This window comes from Phyllostomus discolor, chromosome 5 (assembly GCF_004126475.2).
Source record: "Phyllostomus discolor isolate MPI-MPIP mPhyDis1 chromosome 5, mPhyDis1.pri.v3, whole genome shotgun sequence".
NCBI lineage: Eukaryota > Metazoa > Chordata > Mammalia > Chiroptera > Phyllostomidae > Phyllostomus > Phyllostomus discolor.
In genome coordinates, this window is record NC_040907.2 from 102,686,185 (window position 1) to 102,710,358 (window position 24,174).

General features: G+C 38.2%; 1 protein-coding gene across 3 annotated transcripts in view; it reads left to right on the forward strand.

Moving 5' to 3' along the window:
- Positions 1-18,405, forward strand: part of ZNF25 (zinc finger protein 25) — a 50,124-nt gene extending 31,719 nt beyond the window's left edge. For 2 of the 3 annotated variants that reach the window (XM_028512914.2, XM_028512913.2), the window contains exons 3-6: positions 8,962-9,088; positions 9,366-9,461; positions 12,851-12,911; positions 14,283-18,405. In XM_028512914.2, coding sequence (XP_028368715.1) covers positions 8,962-9,088; positions 9,366-9,461; positions 12,851-12,911; positions 14,283-15,339 — 1,341 coding nt within the window. In that variant the 3' untranslated portion in view covers positions 15,340-18,405. The remainder of the gene's footprint in view (positions 1-8,961; positions 9,089-9,365; positions 9,462-12,850; positions 12,912-14,282) is intronic. The other variant, XM_036026656.1, reaches the window with a different exon arrangement.
- The last annotated feature ends 5,769 nt before the right edge of the window (positions 18,406-24,174 follow it).

The following is a 24,174-nucleotide window of genomic DNA, read 5'->3' on the forward strand; positions in this document are numbered from 1 at the left end:
CAGCAAGGCAGCAGCTGCAGATAAGCTGGGAGGAACAACAGAGGGGGAGCAAGACAGACTATAAAACCCAGAGTTTCAGCACAGGAACTAAAGACACAGAACCCCTGGATGTTAAAAATGCAATGGGGTTGTAGTTGTAGGGAGACATCCAGCCTCACGGAAGAGTTCACAATTCACTTGTGGGAAGTGAGAGAAATGACAGACAGCAGAACGAGAGTGGAGTGAGCAGTATTGTTCTCTCTCTGACTCCACCCCCACAGATAGCACCACAACATAGCAAAGATTATTGCTCCACTCTGGCAAATACGTAAGGCTCCACCCATTACCACATAAAATGTGAACCAACAAGGAAATATAGCCCAAATGAAAGAACAGATCATAACTCCAGAAAAAAAAAAAAAAACTAAGCAATGAGAACATAGATAACCTATCTGATGCAGAGTTCAAAACAGTGGTAATCAGGATGTTCACAGAATTGACTGAGCTCAGTCGCAAAATGAAGGAAGAAATGAAGGCTAAACAAAGTGAAATAAAGCAAATTACATAGGGAACCAACAGGGAAAGGAAGGAAACTGGGACTCAGATCAATGATTTGGAACAAATGTAAGAAATAAGCATCCAACCAGAACATAATGAAGAAATAAGAATGCAAAAAAATAAGGAGAGGCTCAAAACCTATGGTACAACTTTAAGCATTCCAATATCTGAATCATGGCGGTGCCATAAGGAGAAGAGGAAGAGCAAGACATTGAAAACTTATTTGAACAAATAATGAAAGAAAACATCCCCAATCTGGTGAAGGAAGCAGACTTCCAGGAAGTCCAGGAAGCCCAGAGAGTCCCAAAGAAATTGGATCCAAGAAGGGACACACCAAGACACATCATAATTGAGTTATCCAAGATTAAAGATAAGGAGATAATCTTAAAAGCAGGAGGAAAGGAGGAAAGGAGAGAGTTACCTACAAAGGAGTTCCCATAAGATTATTAGCTGATTTCTCAAAAGAAACCTTGCAGACAAGATGGGGCTGGAAAGAATTATTCGAAGTCAGAAAGGCAAGGGCCTATATCCTAGATTATTCTATCCAGCAAAGTGATCATTTAGATGGAAGGGCAAAGTGCTTCCCAGATAAGGTCAAGTTAAAGGAGTTCATCATCACCCAGCCCTTGTTATATGAAATGTTAAAGGGACTTATCTAAGAAAAAGAAGATGGTCAAAAATATGAACAGGAGGATGACAACAAACTCACAATATCAACAACTGAAGCTAAAAACAAAAACAAACTAAGCAAACAACTAGTACAGGAAGAGAATCACAGAAATGGAGATCACATAGAGGGATATCAGTGGGGCAGGGGAAGGGGAGAATGAGGGGGAAGGCACTGGGAATAATAGGTAGGCACAAAATAGATAGGGGGAGGCTAAGAATAGTATGGGAAATGGAGAAAAGCAAAGAACTTACATGTACAACCATGGATGTGAACTAAGTGGGGGAGGAAATGCTGGATGGTGGTGAGAGGCTGTGCAGGGAAGGGAAGAGGGTTAAAGGGGAGAAGAAATGGAACAACTGTAATAGTATAATCAATAAAATATACTTTAAAAAGATTTTATTTGATTTTTGTGTGTTTTTTATAATTTTAATCATTGTTCAAATACAGTTTTCTCCTTCTTACTCCCAATCCAGTCCCCATCCCACCCTCCCCACTTCCCTCAAATACCACCCTCCCCTTAGTTTATGACCATGTATCCTTTAAGTTTGTTCCTGTGAACCCTTCCCACTGCCCCCTTAAATTCCCTCTTCTCTCTCCTCTGGTCACCGTCAGCCTGTCCTCTATTTCAGTGTCTTTGGTTATATTTTGCTTGTTTCTTTGTTTTGTTATTTAGGTTCCTGTTAAAGGTGAGGTCATATGGTATTTGTCTTTCACTGCCTGGCTTGTTTCGCTTAGCGTAATGTTTTCCAGCTCCATCCACGCTGTTGCATAGGGTAGGAGCTCCTTCTTTCTTTCTGCTGCATAGAATTCCATTGTGTAAATGTACCATAGTTTTTTGATCCATTCATTTACTGATGGGCATCGTGGTTGCTTCCAGCATCTAGCTATTGTAAATTGTGCTGCTATGAACATTGGGATGCATAGGTTCTTTTGAATTGGTGTTTTAGTATTCTTAGGATAGAGTCCCAGCAGTGGAATCGCAGGGTCAAAAGGCAGATCCATTTTTAGTTTTCCGAGGAAGTTCCATACTGCTTTCCATAGTGGTTGTACCAGTCTGCAGTCCCACCAGCAGTGCACTAGGGTCCCCTTTTCTCCACAGCCTCTCCAACACTTGTTGTTTGTTGCTTTATTATGATGGCCATTCTGACTGGTGTGAAGTGGTATCTCACTGTGGTTTTAATTTGCATCTCTCTGATAGCTAGCGATATTAACATCGTTTAACGATTAACGATTAACATTGTTTCATGTGTCTTTGGATTTTCTGTATGTCCTCCTTGGAGAAGTGTCTGTTCAAGTCCTTTGCCCACTTTTTAATTGGATTCCTTGTCTTCTTAGAGTGCAGTCTTGTAAGTTCTTTATGTATTTTGGAGATTAAACCCTTGTCTGAGGTATCATTGGCAAATATGTTTTCCCATACAGTTGGTTCTCTTTTTATTTTGATACTGTTTTCTTTAGCTGTGTAGAAGCTTTTAATTTTGATGAGGTCCCATTTGTTTATTCTTTCCTTCATGTCCCTTGCTCTAGGGGACACGTGAGTAAAAAAGTTCCTTCGTGAAATATCTGAGATTTTCCTACCTACGTTCTCCTCTAGGACTTTAATGGTGTCATGTTTTATATTTAAGTCTTTTATCTGCCTTGAATTTACTTTTGTATATGGTGTAAGTTGGTGATCAAGTTTCATTTTTTTTGCACGTGGCTGTCCAGTTCTCCCAACACCATTTGTTGAAGAGGCTATTTTTACTCCATTATATGTTGCTGCCTCCTTTGTCAAATATTAATTGACCATAGAGACTTGGGCTTATTTCTGGGCTCTCTGTTCTATTCCATTGGTCTATGTGCCTGTTTTTATGCCAGTACCAGGCTGTTTTGATTACAGTGGACTTGTAGTATAGTTTAGTGTCGGGTGTTGGAATATTTCTTGCCATTCCCTCTGGGGAATGTGTTTCTGTTGAGAAATCACCTGCTAGCCTTATCAGAGCCTTTATATGTTACTTCTTGTTTTCCTCTTTGTACTTTTAAGATACTCTCTTAGTCTTTAAAATTTGGCATTTTAATTATGATATGTTTTGGAATAGGCCTCTTTGGGTTCAACTTGAATGGGACTCACTGTGCCTCCTGAACTTGCATGTTTTTTTCCCCTCTCCCAGTTCAGGAAATTTTCTGTCGTTATTTTTCTAACAGGGTTTCTATCTCTTGCTCCTTTTCTTCTCCTGGTATTACTATAATCCAAATGTTGTTATGTTTCAAGTTGTCGTGAAGTTCCCTTAAGCTATCCTCATGCTTTTTGAGTCTTTTTTAATGCTACTGCTCTAGCTAGGTATTTCTTTCTACCTTATCTTGCAGCTCACTCATTTGGTCTTCTGTTTCATCCTGCTTGCTTGTATATTTTTTTATTTCAGATATTTTATTCTTCATTTCTTCCTGGTTTTTGTTTATAGTTTCTTTTCTAAAAAATACTTTTAAATTTCATTGTTGTTCAAATGTTTATAGTTTCTATTTCCTTTCTCATGCTGTTTTGATTCCCGCTGTTCTTTGTAGTTGTCACTGAGTTCCTTGAACATCCTTATAACCTTTTTTTTAAATTTCTATGTCAGATTTATTGCTTCCCTCAGTTTCATTTACATCTTTTACTGGGGAATTTTTCATTTCTTTCAACTGGGGTGTGTTTCTTTGTCCTCATTTTCAGTCAGCCTTTTTGTCTTTTTCTGTTTTTCAGGGTTCTCTGCTTTGCCTGCCTGTCTTCAGTGGGCGTACTTTTGTGATAGGAGTTCTGTGGGACTCAGTGGTGCTGTCTCTTTGATCCCACCATCTGAATCCTCTAGGGTTTCCCATTCTTCTGTTTGTGTGTGCTCTCTTCTTGTACTTGAGTTTTACTTGTTGGTGGCTCCTTTGTTGATGGATTTTCCCTTCCAGCAGGCTTACTGGTAGTCAAAACTCCAACTTTGTCTTGTATGCTCTTGTACATGTGTTGTTCAATAAAGCAGTATTACCAGAGAACCACACCTACCCCAGCAAAAAGAACCTCCCTACCAAATCAGCAATCTGAATCTTAATTGAGTAAAGGTTAATAACAGGGAAGAGAGATTATGAATATTATAAGATATAACAAAGGGAATATGAGATGACTGAAAGAGGGATAATGTTTTTGAGTGGGAAGAGGTAGGAGAATTGATAAGAATAAGGATAGAACCAAGGTGAAGAAAAGGAGAGAAGGAAATTTAAATCATAAGTAAAACACAGAAGGGTAATGGGAACAATGTGGTAAAAAAAAAAAAAAAAAAGGGAAGAGTATACTATGAGGCCTGAAGTATAATTGACAAAGTATTGGACCAACAGGAGCAAAGTTACAGAAAAAACACAGCAGGGTCAATAGCAATGACAGATGATTGAAGTTTAATAAGTTGAAACTCAAGTAAGAATATTGTACAAAAAAGAAAAGTGAATATGAGATGTCTACAATAAAGAAAAATTATTTTGAGAGGTTGGGGGAGCAAGCTCATAAGAGTAAGGAGTAAAACCCAGATTGAGAGAGGGAAAAAAATGAAATACAATTCCTCACTCAACTGATCAGGGACAGGGGAAGGTGAAACGGAGTGAGAGTGGGGAAAGTAGTCTATGTGATTTAAAGCACAAACAAGTAGGAGTTCCTTTGAAGAAGTACACGATAACTGTGGTATTTTGCCCAACTAGCCACTGCTTATAAAATGTGGAAAGGAAATAATATTCTTGTAAGAGGATAAAAAGAATGTGAGCTAAAGAGCACTTATGCAAGGTTAAATGGAGGAGAGACAGTGAGAGTTAGGGATAGGAACAGGGCATAGTGTGAGAGAAAATAAAGTTTACAACAGTAATAAAGCTCAAGAAGATGGTGAAATGGATTAAGACCAAAGAAGGTTGCTGTGTGGGGTTTGGAGTAACAATCGTATGATGAGATATATATAATTTGAATAAAAAGAATGAAAAATAAAAGACCAAGAATAGTGAATTATTTGGAATATGAGTGAAGTGAAAGAAGAAAATTTAAAATGCAGTATGAAAGGGAGTAAAAACAAACAAAAAATAGACAGAAATAAACAAAAAATAAACAAAAAATGAAAAGAAGAAAGAGAAATGTAAAAAACACTCAAGTTCTTATAAAGAACAACGTGAAGTTTGTCTTAGTTGTTGATGTTCACCTTGGTACTTCTTTCTGGATCTATTCCTGGTTTTCTCTCAGCTCCAGGTTTTACTGTTTTACCCTTAAAAAAAAAAAAGTCTCTCGATGGTTGTTAAGCCTTTGCAGTTCTTCCAGGTTCCTGGAGGTTGTGGGGTGTTGGGTTCAGTTTTCCTTTTCCTTTGTTTCTGCTGAGGAAGGGGGCTCTGTTTGGGCTACAATAATCACATGTGCCCAGTTTCCAGCCCACTTCCCTCCCAGCACCCTGAGTCCCTCACTCTCTACTCTGTGCAGTTACATGGGGCTGGCACCAATAAATCACCTCACTTTGCACCCTTTTGATCAATCCATGAGGTGTGCTGTGGGGTCAAATTGCATCCACAATCTTCCCTCCTTGCTGGCTGGGCAGCTGCATGTACAAGGTTCCTGCCCAGCATGCCTCAGTTCCCCTTTTGAAAAAATCTCTGTGGGTGCCACTACCACTCAGAGCCACTGCCTGGCTTTCCAACACACTCCAACCCTCTAGCACACAGGTGGCAAACACAAGGCCCACTGGCTGAATCCGACCCTCCACCTTGTCCTATATGGCCCTGCACCTTGTTTCTGCCTGGCTGCAGCGCCAAACTCCTTGCCCCTAGTTAAGGAGTAATTACACTTTTACAGTCCTAAAGTTACATTTGGCCCTTTGAAGCAACTGCAAGGCTGATGTGGCCTCTGGTGAAAATGAGTATGACATCCTCACTCTAGCAATTCAAGAGTACATCTCAGTCACAGCCTGTGGCAGCCCACCTCTTATCTAAGCTACAGGCGCTACCAGGATCCCACTCACTCTCTGGCACTCTCCCAGTTGGCCACCACCTGTGTGCATGTGTGCTGCCTCTTTTTCTCTGTTAACTTTTTGCATTCCAGTCTCTCTTGGGGCAGGTCTGTGATTTCCCCAGCCTCGGAGGGCAGGGAGCCACTAGACTGCTATCACTGACCTGGCTGTCCTCAATGTTGTACCTGTGGCAGCCACGGTTTTTGGCATCAGGCCAAGGGACTTTCCCTGTCCTATAAAACCTCCTTACTGTCCATTTTGAACTGTCCTCCGTACATTTTGGCTTCCAAACTTCATATCAGCTAAGATTCTGTTGGCCGTTCACTTTGTTTTTCAGAAAATCAGCTAAGTGTCCCAGTTGAGTACACAAGCAAGTGGGCTCAGCTTCCACCTACTTGCTGACAACTTTTCTCTTGAATTAACACTTTCAATTAATATAAATACTTTTTCCCCAAACAAACACAAAGTAGTGGAAAACACTACTCACCAATATTAAGTAATTTCAAATAGGAAAAAAACCTTAAAAACCAGAGACTGAAGACTCACAGGACAAATAGGAAAACAAGTAAATATAAAATATAGGCATGTTAACTCAGGAAAAAAATAGCAGAACAGAAATTTGTCTCAGATAAAAAGATTAAATTATAGCCCTGGCTGGTGTGCCTCAGTGGATTGAATGCTGACCTGCAAACCAAAGGGTCATCAGTTGGATTCCCAGTCAGAGCACATGCCTGGGTTGCAGGCCAGGTCCCTGGTAGGTGGCACATGAGAGGCAACCACACATTGATGTTTCTCTTCTTCTGCTTCTCTCACCCTTTCCCTCTAAAAATAAATAAATAAAATCGTTTTAAAAGATTAAAAAGGGAGATGCAATATAGTGCATATTATAGTGCATATAGTGCATATAAGGGAGATGCAATATGGACGAAAGTACAATAAATGTCATACAAGACAGAAATGGATAGATAATATAGTGGGGGTGGTGACAAGAATTAACAAGGATGAGGAAGAAAATAATAGAAATGAAGACAGACAAAGTGGAATCTCTAAATAACAAAACTATTAAGTAGTGAAGAGAACTAATATTTAAAACTATGATTCAAGGAAACGTTTCATAAAGAAAACAAAAACTCAGTCTACATACAGAAAACGCTGTCTTTGTTGCAGAGAGAATTGACCCAGAATGGTAAACACCAAGAGAGATTTCAATAAACTAGATGTATTCAAAAGTAAAGGGAAAAAAGTCCTCTGGGTTTCAAGAGAAAAAAGTCTATGTCACTTGTCAAGGAAAGAAAATAAAATTGAGCCCTGGCTGGTGTGTTTCAGTGGATTGAGCACCAGCCTGCAAACCAAAGGGTCACCAGTTTGATTCCCAGTCAGGACACATACCTGGGTTGCAGGCCAAGTCCCGGTGGAGGGCATGCAAAAGGGAGCCACACATTGACGTTCCTCTCCCTCTCTTTCTCCCTTCCTGTCCCTCTGTCTAAAAATAAATAAATAAAATCTTTAAAAAAAATAAAAAAGTTGATGCCATGGTTGTTAGCAACATAAATAAATGAAACAATAGTAGAACTGTGTTTTCAAGAAAAAAAATTATGAAACTAGAATTTATATCCAGTCAATATATTCTTCAATTGAAAATACTACATTTCAGATTCTATGCAATATAAATAAAGCAATTATAAGAGGAAGTTTAATAGCCTTAAATAGTTCTATCAACCAAAATGTAAGAATGAAAATAATTAGCAATATGGCTTTTTAGCCATTACCAAACCATATAGAGACAGTGTGAGTTACCCTTCCCCTTTCTTCCAGTAGTTATTGATTTCCAATTAAAAAGTTGTATTATGTTTCTTTCCCCCATGGCTGCTACTCTGATGTAAATGTTTGTTTACATTTCTCTAAATCTAGCAATCCTCTGATGTTCCATTCTATTTTAGTTTTCTTCTAAACTACTAATCTCCTTTTATAACTCTAGTGCTTACATCTGTCTCTTCAGTGATGCCCTATTATCTGTATTTGCATCTACAAAGTGAAAGAGTGAACATCCCAAAGATGTATAAAATAGTCCACATAGTGTGAAATAGAATATTGACTCATATTTTTCTTTCATATAAATAAAAAACTTGTCAATTTATAATAAAAGACTTATAGGTGTAAATATGTGATATATTCTTGACATTGTGTATGCAAAATATATTTTAATATCCAAAATGACAAAATCAGAATTACTCCATGTTTTGTAACCTGACTTGATTATCACATAACTCATTTGGTTTTACAGCGTGTTCTCATATTAAACTGTCTTATTTGTAGTTTTGTAAAGGCATTTTTGATGCATTTGTGCCTTTGCCAATTGTTTTCTTAATTCCTGAAGTTTGCATAGTAAGTTTGACCACCTAATAAAATTTAACTTAATACAATGTACAAAACTTCTCCCCCATTTGTGAACATCTTATGTCTTATACATACTTCTGTCATAGCACCTGCTATGTGTACTACATTTAAGAATTTACATCCCTGTCAGAATGTAAGCTCCTTGATAATAGTTGTTTTCATTTATCTTTGTATCTCCAGCAGCAATCCAGGCACCGAGTGATATCTTAGTAAATATATACTGAATAAATATTTTATCTATATATAGAGCAGGGTGCAGAGTAGCACTGTATCTTAACTTTTCAGGATAAATTCAATAGTTAGCTCATTAAGACTTAGTTTACACATGTCTCTTCAATGGTACTTTATTCTGCTTACTTCAGTTTGAACTGAAATATGTTGTTACAGGGACCAGTAACATTCAAGGATGTTATTGTGGAATTCACCCAGGAGGAGTGGCAATTACTGGACACTGCTCAGAGGACTCTGTACAGGGAAGTGATGCAGGAGAACTATGGTCACCTAGTCTCAGTGGGTGAGAAAAACTCCCCTCTCTGTAATTCTCAGTAGTTTGCATTTCCTTCCCCAGTTGTGAAATATGTAAGTTTGAATATTTGTTTTGTCTCAGGTGTTAAAATTGATTAGTCCATTTTAGGTACCAGAAAAAAATGTGTCTTCACCCTCCCAACTGAAGAATCTAAATTTGCTAAGCCTACTGGGATCTTCATTGTTCTGCTCTGAAAACTGTACTTTTTGTCTTTCAGAGACCCTAAATTCCAAGCAATTTTTATTTTCCTTTTTTCCATTAATAGGTTATTGTGTGAATAAGCCAAATGCACTTTTCAAGTTGAAGCAAGGAAAGGAGCCATGGATATTAGAAGTAGAATTTCCACATCAGAATTACCCTGGTGAGTGAAAAAGTATAACCCTTATTATTAGATTTGAGGTAGTTCTTGCTATTTGCCTTTTGAAATATTTTTCAGGAGTCTTTTTTTAAATGCCTTATCTGTCTGGAAATGAATGAGGACATTTGATACACATGTGTAAGCAACATAAATTACACCTTCAATTTCCATTCTCTCCATTGGAATTCCACCCCCCCCCCCATGCTCAGTATTTTTATAGGTTTATCTCTCCTCTTATATACCAACCTTGACTTAAACGTTTATTTTGTATTTTTTCTAGAATTTCCAGTTAGTCTCTACCATCAAAGTATGCAACTATAATCCTAAGGTGTTTATAAGTCTGACTTATACATTTTTTCAAATGCCATTTTCCTTCTTTTATTAATAACGAAATGTTTTTATTACTTTCTGTACCAGTTTTAACTTCCTCTTCTCTCTTTAAACTCTGAAATTAGATTATAAGTCATTTATGTTACAGAATGGACCAGGGGAGGCAAAATACTATTACCAAATGGATCCCCCCTTCTTCCCAGGGTCCCCCTGTACTAGGCTCACCTTGCCTACTGCCAGGGAACTATAGCACTCAATGTCAGAGATTGGTGAAAAGGAAAGGAATTATTTATTCAAAAGTTATACAAACTTAAGAGTAATGATTTAATGTCTTCATTAAAATCCCAAAGTCCCTTAAAACACCCATAAACATACACAGTCCTTCCTTCCACTCTTTGCCCAATCTGGGGCACTATATCTCAGGAAAAGAAATGGAAGACCGTGGCTCAGGTAGTCCCCGGTTCTTCCTAGTAAGCTGTGCTCAGCTGGCAGGCCTTCCTTGGTTCCCAGCACCATCAGCTGTGTCACCTCCATGATCTCCAGTTTTTAATCCAAACCCGTGGTGGCACCTTCTCCTGTCGCACCAACAAGAGTCCTTTCAACCCCTTTCTTTCCCTCCAGGTCTCTTCTGCATTCTTCCAAACCACTAAGAGAGAGCTCTGCATCACTGCTACATCTTGCTTTCTGGCTACCTAAACTGTGTAACAAAGGGAGCACCCAAAGCCATGTGGTTCCCCTTCTATCACCAAAGCTGCGTGGGTACCCCCTCCCATGGCTGCCATGCATGGGTTTAAATCCCAGCACCATTTTTCTTCTGCATCCCCGTTTCCGACTCCTCCCACAATCAGCTACACCTGCCAGCATTCCCATATTTCTCCAGCTTTTTTGGGCTGCCATAGTAAGTCCAGGCAGGCATGGCCCTGTGGCATGGAGCCAATCATCTCCAAGCTCTCATGCAGGCACTGTAACCAGGGGGAGTTACCTCCCAGTTATGTCATGAGATGGAAGTCACTCCCATCTCCCTGGCTCAAAGCATGGCCACAGGCATTTATCATATCCATGGAACCAGTTAAAAGTTACGGATATGTTAAATGACTATGCCTGAGGTTAGTTGCAAAACTGTTGCTATGAGAACAACTCTCAAGGGCCCTGCTCCATGTGTCCCATCCCCCAGTTCAGACTTGTGGAGGTGAGGACATCTTATATTTTTAATATTTCCTGGACACCCTGAGTTCTGGACCTTATTACACGTCCCTCTGTGGGAGGCTTCCCTGGCTGCATCCTGTCACAATTATGCCATTCCTCAATTTTATTATTTCAGAGTTGACACTTTCTTCTGGATCCTGTTTGTCTTTTACACAAAGTTCTGGTTATCCTTCCTAAAATAACACTAAGGTAAAAATACAAAAATGAAAAAGTAATCTCACTTTGCTTCCTTAAACGCTTTTCAGATATTTTCTGACTTGTACACTCACATGCAGAAACCATGCCTGGTATATATTGATTGTTCATGAGATATTTGTTGAAAGAGTCAGTTTTCCGTTAACAAGAGACAGACACTTTATATCTTCTGCCCTTTATAGTAAGTTCTACAATGGTTTACATACCTTTTCTAGGCCAAAGTTTCATTTTCTAGGCTGAGAACTCCTAAGATTGACATCTCCAAGCATTTTTACTTTATTTGTATTCTGGTACCATATTTTACCATTTTACAGAATAGTTCTACTGATCTAAATTCCCTCTTTCTCAGGGTCAAAAACTAATTTTTAATTTAAATCCTAGTAGGAGTTGTGCAATGCTGAAAACGTATACTAACTCACTATTACAAAACACAGTTAATTTTCTGACGGGAACTAATCTGGTCCTTGCTTTCCTACTGCATCTCATTTCTTCTTGTGGCCCAAACACATGCTAATCATCACCTCATTGATCTCTTAAGTGTCTTTCATAAATAGAATCATTTCATGCATATTGAAGTTAACCTTGCACAAGTCCATATCAAATAAGTTTTTTGTTTCCCCTAAAAGTGCCATAAACATCCAACCCAAGCCTCTGATCATCATCTTTGACTTTCCTTTAAGCATTTAAACATGAATACATATGAAGGTCAGTAAAGGTTCTAGAATGATGTTGAATAATTAATCTTTAAAGACCATGTACTAAATCGAAGCAGAGATTTGGGAGCTAAGATATGAAAGTAGAATAAGACTATTGTTGAGTCATTGGTAACATTGCTTTGGAGATGCAGTATTTGGTGGTCAGGATTGAGATTCTCAGGTGCTGTAACTGGGAAATTTATCATATTATATGGATTACTTACACTATGCTTTTTAAAACTCTTTCTTTATGGATATATATGTTCCTGGGTCCTTTGTTCCAGTGAAAATTAAGCCAATTACATGTAGAGTGAAAGCCTAAACTACAGGACTATTCCTTTAAACATAAGGGAATTGATGATCTGAAAAAGCCATTTTAGTGTTGACAACTAGATTGTTGTGTATGGGTAAAGAGGAAATAAAGTAGAAGTTTATACTTTGCTAACTACTGGGAATCCTGACACAATAAATTAGGTGTGAGCAGACAAAGACCTATAATTTTAACATTTTAGCTTCTTAATCCAATTTACTCTTTGCCCTGATATTTCTAGTGAACATAGTTGTTTAATAATTTTCTTATCATTCTACTTGCTATTCATTTTCCTTAATAGGCTTGCAGCATTCTCTATGAATCTCACATTCCTGTTCAGCAGCACTTTAAATATTTTTTGTTCTCTGCTCCCAGTTCTTTTTTTTTTTTTTTGTCTTAACTTTCTCCTCCAAGTTTTTAAGGTCATGTTTAGAAAGTATCAGAGGCACTTGGGTTTAGAACCACATTCATTCCCCTTTCTGCTATAACAATTTTTAGTGTTTGGTTTTTTCTCTATACCAATGAAGTAAAGGAAATTTATATTTCAGAGTACCTTAATTTGTGGGCATTGACCTGAAGCCTAAGAATCAATGCAATCCTACAACCATGATAATGTATTAAGATTATATAGTATTAAATTTTGTATTCCTTTGTAGATCTATGGAATATTCATGATCGAGGAGGAAGATACCAAAAAAGCCAAGCTGAGAATTCAAGGCAAGTTCAGAATTCAATTTTAAGATTAGAAGCTGTGTAAGAAAGAGTCTTGATTGAGAGTACTAGAATTGGGAGAGCACTTGTTAATACTAAATATGAAAAATTAGCAATAATCAAATTCCAAACAAAATAGTGCAAATGGGAAAGCCCTTTATCATAATGGATCAGGAGATTCAAATATTGAAGCAGTCTTCTGAGTCTTCAGAGTTATGCAATAAGGGAGAATTCTTTATACAAAGTGTAATTTGGGCAGTTGGGTGAAAGACTGTGAATATAATGCAAGTGAAGGTTCTTTCTACCAAATGTTAAACCACAATATATATCAGAGAGCACTCACAGTGGAGAAACCCTGTGAATCTAATGAATATGGGAAAATCTATAGAAATCAGTTCTTATGTTGGCGGTAAGAATGGCACCAGGTGTTAGACTAGTGGAATCACATTGGACCTTTGTTCAGCAATCTCAGTTGTTGCGTTATGGCTAAGAAAGAATTTAGAGACACAACTCCAACTGAAGAGAATGTTTATTTAGAAAGTCACAGAGAGAGCCCTAAGAGGAAATGGGTCAGGAAACAAGTTACAGAGGCAAAAGAAGGGTACTTGGGGTTTAGGAGAGAAGAAGGTAAAGGTAATGCACTTGGAGAAAATAAGAGGAGTGGAGGGGGAAGGCACAGGCATGCTCCTTAGAGAGAGCCTTGCTAGGTACTCCATCTTGAGGGTATTTTTTGGGAGGATTCCACAGGGGAGGATTCCAATAGAATATTCATCAGCCTTCTAGGTGTGCCCCCTCAGGGTTGTGGGTCTCCACTGATTTGGTCAGCACCAGGGGAGGAAATCATTAGTAAATACATCTGGTCCTGATGTCAAGCCGTGGCATCACTTATCTGGTTTTGCTGCCTTTCTTGGCTTGAAACTGAAACGCTACTGAGGTCTAGGTGTTATTACTGGGGATTAATGCTTAAGGGAGTGATTATACAAGGACCCTATGTGATTTTCATGAGACCATTCTTTGGCTCATAGTTCCTCCTTCAAGGGGGTGCACCACATAACCAGCAATATGCCAGGGGAAGAAAAGCAAGGGGAGGGTTAGAGACACATGACCAGCGATATGAAAAGCCAAGAAGTCTAAACTTCATGACCAGTGATATGCTATGGGAGAAAAGGTAACCCTGGGAGCAAGGTCCTTGTTTCCCCAGCTTTGCCAGTCACTAGATACTCAGGGCTATCTGTCCTGGTGACCTTCTGTAACTGGCCCATCATCCTTGCTCTGCTCATGTCTGTCTAACTGCCCACTACACTTAGAGTTCTTTGGAAAATACAGCAGACAAAAAAAAAATCTTATTCATTAATAAATTTGGAAATTTTTCTGTAGGACTGGAGAACCCATGGATCAGAAAATTCATACCAGAGCAAAAATCTATACATGCAATGAATGTGGGAAGTTCTACTGCCAGAAGTCTGCTCTAATAGTACATCAGCATACCCATTCAAAGGATAAACCCAGTGAGTGTGGGAAATCTGTCTCTAGGAATAGAGATTTCGCAAGACATGAGAAAACTTACACCAGAGAGAAAACCTATGCATGTAAAGAATGTAAGAAAACTTTCTACTACCTGTCATCTCTCAGTAGACATTTGAGGACTCATGCAGGGGAGAAACCCTATGAATGTAATCAGTGTGAGAAGTCTTTCTACCAGAAACCACACCTCATAGAACATCAGAAAACACACACAGGAGAGAAACCGTATAAATGTACTGAATGTGGGAAGTTTTTCTATGTTAAGGCATACCTAATGGTGCATCAGAAAACACACACGGGGGAGAAACCCTATGAATGTAAGGAATGTGGGAAATCCTTTTCTCAGAAATCACACCTTACAGTACATAAAAGAACACATACAGGGGAAAAACCCTATAAATGCAAGGAATGTGGGAAATTCTTTTCTAGAAATTCACACCTCAAAACTCACCAGAGAACTCACACTGGAGAGAAACCCTATGAATGTAGTAAATGTGGGAAATGCTTCTATCAGAAGTCAGCCCTCACAGTACATCAGCGAACTCACACAGGAGAGAAACCTTTTGAATGTAATAAATGTGGAAAAAACTTTTACTATAAATCAGACCTTACTAAACATCAAAGAAAACACACAGGGGAGAAGCCCTATGAATGTCACGATTGTGGTAAATCTTTCTCTGTGAATTCAGTCCTCAGGTTACATCAAAGGACTCACACCGGAGAGAAACCTTATGAATGTAAGGAATGTGGGAAATTCTTTTCTCAGAAGTCACATTTTATTATACATCAGAGAAAACACACAGGGGAGAAACCCTATGAATGTCAAGAGTGTAAGAAAAGTTTTATCCAGAAATCAGAACTCACTGCACATCAGAAGACACACACACAGAGGGAAAGACCTTATAAATAGTATGAATTGGGGAATTTTGTCTGAATGCATCCTTCAGAATAATTAGATAATTCTTGAAAGACAAAAGCTTATGAATATCATCAATGTGGAAAAATTTAGCCACAATCTTTCATCACAGAGAGGATATACACAGAGAAATTCTATAAGGGTAAAATTTTTACCGTATGACAGTGTAGATGGCAGAAACACTACAAATGATAAAGTATGAGGAAAACTTTCAGAAGTCATACTTTATTGTACAATATAGAAATCACACAGGAGAAAAATCCTGTAAGTAAAATAAATGTCAGGAAATTTTCTGCCAGGGCAGCCATGATTAGACATGAAAAAGCTCACATGAATGAGAAACTCCTATTAGTATTCTGATCATTCAAAAGTCTTTCTGCACTAGTTGGACTCACATTAGAACACTCAAAGAGGGTAACTGCAAAGATTGGAACAGATACAGAAGCCTTTATCAGAAATGATGTTTCAGTGAATGTCAGATTATTGCTATTGGGATAGAACCTTTGTGTATGTGAAAGCTTTTTAAAAGAAAATTCAAAGAGAATCTGTACTGAGTCAAATAGTTATTCTAGAAGTCATGTTACAGAGATCTGATTGTGAGGTGTTTTTTTAGAAAACTGCAAATGTTTGGATATGTGGAACTTTTGAAAAGTACAAATAAATTGAATAATTAGTCAACATCGCTAATATGTGGAGACTCCGGTAGTATGTAGGACTTTTGCATGTATGTGACTGTGCTACAGAATACAGATTGTGGATTTTTCATGTGCATGTGGAATCCATCCACAATTATACATAGGGATTATATAACATTAGTTCAGTAACTTTTATGCATATTAAGATATTACATATTAAGCTTCAGCAGTGATTCCTATTGTTAATCTAATGTGTATTTATTGTTTACTTTTTAAAAGATTTTATTTATTTATTTTTAGAGGGGAAGGGAGGGAGGCAGAGGGAGAGAAACATCAATGTGTGGTTGACTCTTGTGCACCCTCCAAACTGGGGACCTGGCCTGCAACCCAGGCATGTACCCTGCCTGAGAATCAAATCAGCAACCCCTTGCTTCACAGGCCAGAACTCAATCCACTGAGCCATACCAGCCATGGCTATAATGTGTATTTAATGTAATATATTTTTAATTATAATGCATCTTTTTATCCTGTTTTCTGTCATTTTAAATGGATATGTATGTTGAACTAATCTTTCAGAAAGAAGTTAAAAATGTTTTTGTAAAGTTTTCAACTATCAGCTAAACTTTACATTAAGGACACATTTATTTATAGGAAAGGCCTGTGTTTATTTTTAAAACAGCTGAAAATAGTCTATAGAATAAAAACAATGCTATTTAAAAATATGTTATCTATCTTACTGCTGATGTTTCAGTAGGGTGCATAGCTGTTTGCATCTGTATTTTGCAAGGTAATCTGAAGTGTTCTCTGCTAACTTTTTTTTCTGGTAGAAGCAACATGATATATGCTCATTACAGGATATGACACAACCTTTCTATGCCTCAGTTTTCTTTTTTAGGAGAAGTGATAATGATATGTTGGGATTGCCTTGAGGTATAAATGAGTTAATTTTAACACACTTATAATGGTGTCTGATACATGAAGAGAGCTATATGTTAGATGTTATCATCATTATAATTTATAATTCTGGAATTGTTGTGCAAAACAAGAAAAAAGATTGGCTGCTGATATTTACCCCCTATGTTATTGCTGTGCTGTTGTTTGATTTGGTTGCACATTTTTCCTTGAATGGGCCCACTGCCCATGTTTGCCTGAAAAACTATTTCTAAATAATTGAAAAAATTAACAAATATTTTGTAATGTGAAAATTATGTTATTCAAATTTCAGTGTCACATTAATAAAGTTTTATTAGAACACTGATGCAAAAAAAAACATTCATTTGTTTTACCCGTAGCTTCTTTCATGCTATAAGAACAGGGTTTAGTACTTCTAGCAGAGACCTTATGACCCACAGAGTCTAAGATAGTTACTATCTGGCATTTTACCAAGTTACACTTTTCTGTTATGTAGGGCTAAAAACATCACAATGACTGTAGAGGTACACTTTTATACTGTTTTTTTTTTAAATTTTCATTGTATTTTTTCCATTACCATTTAGTACTTTTATACTCCCCCCTCCCACTGCAATCACTACTCTGCTGTCCATGTCCATGAGTCCTTTTTCCTTTTTTTGCTCCATATTTGGCATGTGTTTCAGAAATGATGCATACATCAATTTATGGTTGGGTAGTTTTGTGCTGTATATTTCTTTTGTTCAATTTATATGAGAAATGTTTAAGCATTGGAATTTTTTCAAATGAATGTATTTTACTTGATGACTTTTCATAACACTAAGAATTTTCCTTATGTAGTATAGCAATAAATATACAAAATAAACTGTCTAAGTTGAATCATTAATTGATCCCTCTCCACAGTATTAATATTCCAAATCAATGACCAGATTTCCCTGTATCATTTTAAAATTTTTTCATTATCTCATAGTAAAATAACATCTTTAGGTCACATTAACTAATGTAACCTAATAACACACAAAAAATTCAATGCCCAACTCCACCACTTACATTACTAGTAATCTACATTATTAGTATTATATCACTAATAAAACATTTGTTGACTGTACTTCATATAATTGTCAAATGATGCTCCAATCTAAATCCTGCCACCCTACTTCCTCTTGTTACTGAAGATGACTTTTAATGATGTTCAACTTTTTAAGCATGCTTTATTCTGATTTGTCTGATGTTTAACTTTAGTGATCACCTATTATGATGATATTTAGTGATTGCTTGTATCTTAAGAATAAAATATAGTTTATATTTATATAACTTCTGAATATTCTGTGGTTAAATATTGTTACCAATATTCTACTCAGCTCTGACATGAGCATTCCATCTTGATAGAGGTTTAAGAGGAACCTTAATGCCTTTAGTTGTTCTTTGTTTCAACCTGCTGTGAAAGCAAATACATGTATAACTTCCTCAGGCTTCTCAATCAAAAACTAAATAAAAATTAATTAGTACTTTCCATTTATCTATGATTCTGTTTCTATTTGGTGAGGGGAGAGGTTGGGGACTGGATGAAAGATGTGAACAGATTAACCAAAGAACATTTATGCATTACCCATGGACACAGATAACATATGGGAATTGATAGAGGCAAGAGAGAGGGCAGTGTTGGGTGAAGTGAAAAAGGGGAAGAAAATCAAGAAAAATTGTAATAGCATGAAACAGTAAAAAAATAAAATAAGAATATGTTGCTGAAAAAATTAGTACTTTCCAGGGACAGTCCAATAACATCCAATAACTAGAAGATATATTATTAAGCATAAACCCTATAATAAAATACTTTAAAAATAAATGATATGATAGTAATAAAATATTCCTAGTCTTCAAATTTAATAAAGCCTAGGACTGGTTGTTCTTGGACATAACCTCAAACCATGAATTAGTAAGCACTAGAATTGATGGATCAGGAACAACTGATCAGACATTGATAGCAGACAATATTTCATGAGTACGCATGTTTATGATGATCAACCAATTTATGACTTCCACAGTTCTGAAAGCCAATCAACACTGTTCGTTCTGACTATACTAGGCAAAGTCAGCAAGTCAGCTACAGCCTCACTCCAATAACTACACTTTTACAGCAGACAGTCCTCAATACCCCTGCTTTTGAAAGCCCTCCAAATGCTTGAACTCCTCATTTCCCAAAACTATCATTTCTTTCTTTGACTGATTTACAAGTATAGCACTCCTTTGGCTAGTGTGGTGGTCAAAGATAGTCTGAAGAAAAAAAGCTATGGACAAATTCAGTGACAGAAAATAACCTTACACGGTGATCTGATCATAAAATCATAATTGGTCAGGTCATGATGTGCAGTCATGCTCCAGGCATACAATTCCTTTACTAAAAGATTTGTCTTTGCAGTATGCAAGCCCTGTCCATTGTTTTTGGGCATCCAGGTTAACACACCTTTGAAATACCTCTTTTTTTAGATCCCTAGGGATTGTTAATTCCCTTCAAGAGAGCCCATAATCTTGTTAACTATCCTATAATCCAATAATAGAGATTTTTCTGCCTTGTTTTCTCCCAAGATTATGTGATCTTTCTTACATTCCCTCCTTAATTCCAAATGTATAAAAGAGGCTGCAGTGGAGAGGGACAAAATGGTGGCAGAGTAGGAGGATATATTGTGCACCTTCTCCCAGACCCAAATTGGAAATAAAATATGAAAGAGAGGGCTGGATACATGACATATACCAAAAATTACCTGAAAAAGAGACTTAACCAAGAACAGGGAAAAAGAACACCATGACTGGTAGAAAGGGTGAGGTTGTTAAAGGGGCCAGACTCAACCACAAGGGCAGTTGGCTGAGGTGGTGCCATGGCTGTGCAAGTGTCCCCTTGAAAGGAGAGAAGTTGGGACCACAAACCTGGCTTCCAAGCACAAAGCACCAGTTGGCGGGGGGGCGGGGGGGGGGTGCTCCTCCCACAGAGCTCCCCTGTGTCCTCCCAGATGAGAATAAATCTACCAAGACATGATCTGCTTGGGGAGGAAAGTGACCAGTCTCTCAAAGGAGAAAGGCCCCAAACATCTCCTTTCCTGCCTCTTTATTGAGTTCACCTCACACAGAGATACATAGTATGCACATAAAGCTGATCAACCAATGCTCAAAAAGCTACAGTCATGAGCAACTGACATCATTTACAGATAATAGTTGAAGAAACACAGGGATTGTCCCTGGACAGGGCTGGCTTTAGCTCAAGTGTCTGTTTCATAGCAACAGGGCAGAGCAAACCTCAAAGGAAACAATGTATTCTTTCTGGCCAGATTCACCCTGGGAGCAGTCTGTTCCAGTACAAGGTTGCAGCTGTCTCTGGCACTGTTCCCAGGCTGAGTCAGGCAAGGAGAGCAAAGCAGCCAAGAGACTAGGAGACTTTTACAGAAAGACTGAGGAAGCCAAGGGGTGAGGGTCTTTCTGCTCCTTCTCTAAAGACCCCTAAGTCCTTCCCTGATGGCCCATCATGACTGTAGCATCCAGCACACGCGAGAACCAATATCGGAGACTTTCAGGGGTTCAAAGATGTTATTTTATTGGCCAAGTTTAACCTGCGCAGGAGCGAACTCTCAAAGTGTCCAGCGACACTGTGCCCACAAGGAGCTGCAAACGAGAGCCACCGCGAGCGCGTACAACTACTTTCTTATATAGGGGCGGGCAAGCAAGCGTTATACAGAAGCAGACGTGGCAGTTAGCAATTCGCTTACAGAGACCGCGCGCGGATTTCAAACCAAGCATTTTTGCATAAGGCGGGAAGGCAGGCTGTTTGTTCATTAACCTAGTAATCTCCTGGCTCTAGCTAGCTAGTTTTCTATTTTCTCATTAAAAACTACAAAGCACTGCTTATCTAGCCTACTCAGGGGAGAGCGTCTGCTAGACACAGGATGTTTGCTTAACTGCCCTGTGTCTCCCTTATCATTTCCTTTTAGCTACAATGTGGTTCTTGTCTATTAGAGGAAGTTTAGCTCTTAAATTCCTTATTCCCAACACTCTACAGTTACATCCATGCTGCTGTGAAGGGTAGGAGCTCCATCATTTTTTCTCCTGAAAAGTATCCACTATATATATACTATAGTTTTTTGATACACTCATTTACCAATGGGCACTTAGGTTGCTTCCAACACTTGGCTATTGTAAATTGTGCTGCTATGAACATTGGGTTGCATAGGTTCTTCTGAATTGGTGTTTAAGGACACTTAGGGTATAATCCCACCAGTGGAAACATCAGGTCAAAAGGCAGTTCTATTTTTAGTTTTATGTGGAAATTCCATACTGTTTTCCACTGTGGTTGCACCAGTCTGCATTCCCACTAACAGTGTGCTAGGGAACCATTTTCTCCACAACCTCACCAGCAAAAATAAATTCAGAAATAAATTCTGGTTTGTTGATTTCTTTATGATGACCATTCTGACTGGTGTGAAGTGGTATCTCATTGTGGTTTTAATTTGCATCTCTCTGATGGCTAGTGCTGTTAAGCATCCATTCATATGTCTCTGGGCCCTCTGTATATCCTCCATGGAGAAGTGTCTGTTCAGGTCCGTTGCCCATTTTTAATTAGGTTGTTTGTCTTCCTGGAGTGTAGTCATGTGAGTGTTTTATATATTTTGGAGATAAACCTTGTCCCAAGTATCATTTAAAAATATATTTTCCCATATGATTAGTTCCCTATTCATTTTGCTGATATTTTCTTTAGCCAGACAGCAGCTTTTTATTTTGATGAAGTCCTATTTCTTTATACTTTCCTTTTTGCCCCTTACTCCAGGAGACATATCAATGGAAATATTGCTGTGTGGAATATCTGAGATTTTCCTACCTACGTTCTCCTCTAGGGCTTTTATGGTGTTGTGACTTATACTTAAGTTATTTATCCACCTTGGATTTAATTTTGTGTATGGTGCAAGTTGGAGGTGGAGTTTCACTTTTTTTTTTTTTTTTTTTTTTGCATGTAGCTTTCCAGATCTCCCAACATTTGTTAAGGAGACTACGTTTACTCCATTTTATGCTTCTTCCTCCTTTGTCAAATATTAATTGACTACAGATCCTTGGGTTTGTGTCTGGGCTCTCTATTTTGTTCCATTGATCTATGTGTCTGTTCTTATGTCAGTAGCAGCCTATTTGATTACAGTGGCCATGTAATATAGTTTGATATCAGGTATTGTGATCCCTCTTACTTGGTTCCTCTTTCCCAAAATTGCTGCAGCTATTCAGGTCATTTATGGTTCCATATAAATTTTTGAAATGTTTGTTCTATATCTTTGAAATATGTCATTGCTATTTTAACAAAGATTGCATAGAATCTGTAAATTGCTTTGGGCAGAATGGACATTTCGATTATGTTAATTCTTCCAGTTGATGAATACAGTATATGCTTCCATTTATCTGCATCTTCCTTGATTTCTTTCTTCAGTGTGGTATAGTTTTCTGAGTACAGGTCTCTTACCTCCTTGGTTAGGTTTATTCCTAGGTACTTTATTTTTCTTCTTGCTATAGCAAATGGGATTTTTTTTTCCTAGATTCTGTTTCTGATATTTCATTGTTGGTATACAAAAATGCCTTCAATTTCTGAATTGTATCCTGCTGCTATCCAGGCACTTTGTATCCTGCTGCTTTGCCAAATTCACTTATTAAGTTCAGTAGTTTATTGTGGAATCTATAGGATTTTCTATGTACACTGTCATGTCATTTGCAAACAGTGGCAATTTTACTTCCTTCTTTCCAGTTTGGATGCCTTTTATTTCTTTTTCTTATCTGATTGATATTGCTAGGACTTATAACACTGTGTTCAATACATGTGGTGAAAGGGGACCCTGTTGTCTTGCATCTGATCTTAGTAGGAAAGCTTTAAGTTTTGGCTGTTGAGTATGATGTTGGCTGTAGATTTCTTGTACATGGCTTTTTTATTACGTTGACAGATGTTCCCTTTTCTCCCACTTTACTGAGAGTTTTTATCATAAATGTACTTCCCTCTCATGACTGCCTCCACTGTGTCCCATAAGTTTTGGACTATTGTGTGTTCATTTTCATTTGTTTCCAACAGATTTTGATTTATTCCTTAATCTCATTATTAACCTATTGGGAACTGCCCTGTCTGTTTTCAGAAGCTGTAACTCCCCCATGGCTAAGGCTGAGTGAGCGACCTTGGGACCATAACCCACCAAGGAGACAAAGCTTATCTCCCTGGCAGGGGCACTGCCTCTGCTCCTTTTACTTCACCCTGCCTGGCCCCCAATACTTGATTGCTTAGCCAGTGATGGGTAAGACTCCTCAAGGGAGGGATGACCTAAGGCAGGCACAATCACGAGGAGGCCCTCGAGGAAGGACGTGGGAGGCTATAGAAAAAAGGGGGTGATGGACCCTTACCCCTCATCTTTGATATAGCCTGAGTCCTCATTCTGTCTGCAAGAAGTCTCCTAATCTCTTGGCCACTTCACTTCCCCTGCCTGACTTAAGCCTGAAACAATGACTTAAGCCTGAAACAATGCTGGAGGTGGGTGCTGCCCTGTGCTGGAAAGGGTGAGTTCCCTAGGGTGATCAGGCCTAAGAAAGAATGCATAAAATCCTAGGAAACCTACTTTGCTAATACCCTCAATTTAAATAATAAGGGACCAAGCAGGAAGTGAGTGTGTTCCCCAAAGTTTTATGGCCCTTTAACTATCTGACTCAGAATAAGCCCTCAGAGTTCTTTGAATGTTATCTATTGTTTAATCATTTCCTCCTGGCAATGACTGATGAGTTTAATTCCTGTGCAAATTGAACCCAATAAAAGCTTGTGGAGGCAAGGGTCCTGGCACTCTCCCCTTGAGAGAGTGACCGTGCTGTCCTTTTTCCTCCACCAGACTCTGTAGTCCGTGTGAATTTGTCTCATATCTCATCCACAAAGTCGTGGACCTTGGGAGCTGGGATCCAAATCATTAATCCATTCATTGTTTAATGCCATTCTATTCAATCTCCATGAGTTTGACTGTTTTGGGATTTTTTCCCTTGAAGATGGTTCTAGTTTCAGGCCCTTGTTGTCTGAGAAAATGCTTGATGTGATTTCTATTTCTTGAATTTGTTGAGGCTGGTTTTGTGTCCTGTCATGTGATCTATCTTTGAAAATGTTCCATGTACATTTGAAAAGAATGTGTATTTTGCTTCTTTGGGATGAAAGGTTCTAATATACATATCAGTTAAGTCCATTTGATCTAGTGTTTCATTCAGTTCCACAATATCCTTGTTGATATCCTCGTTTGGA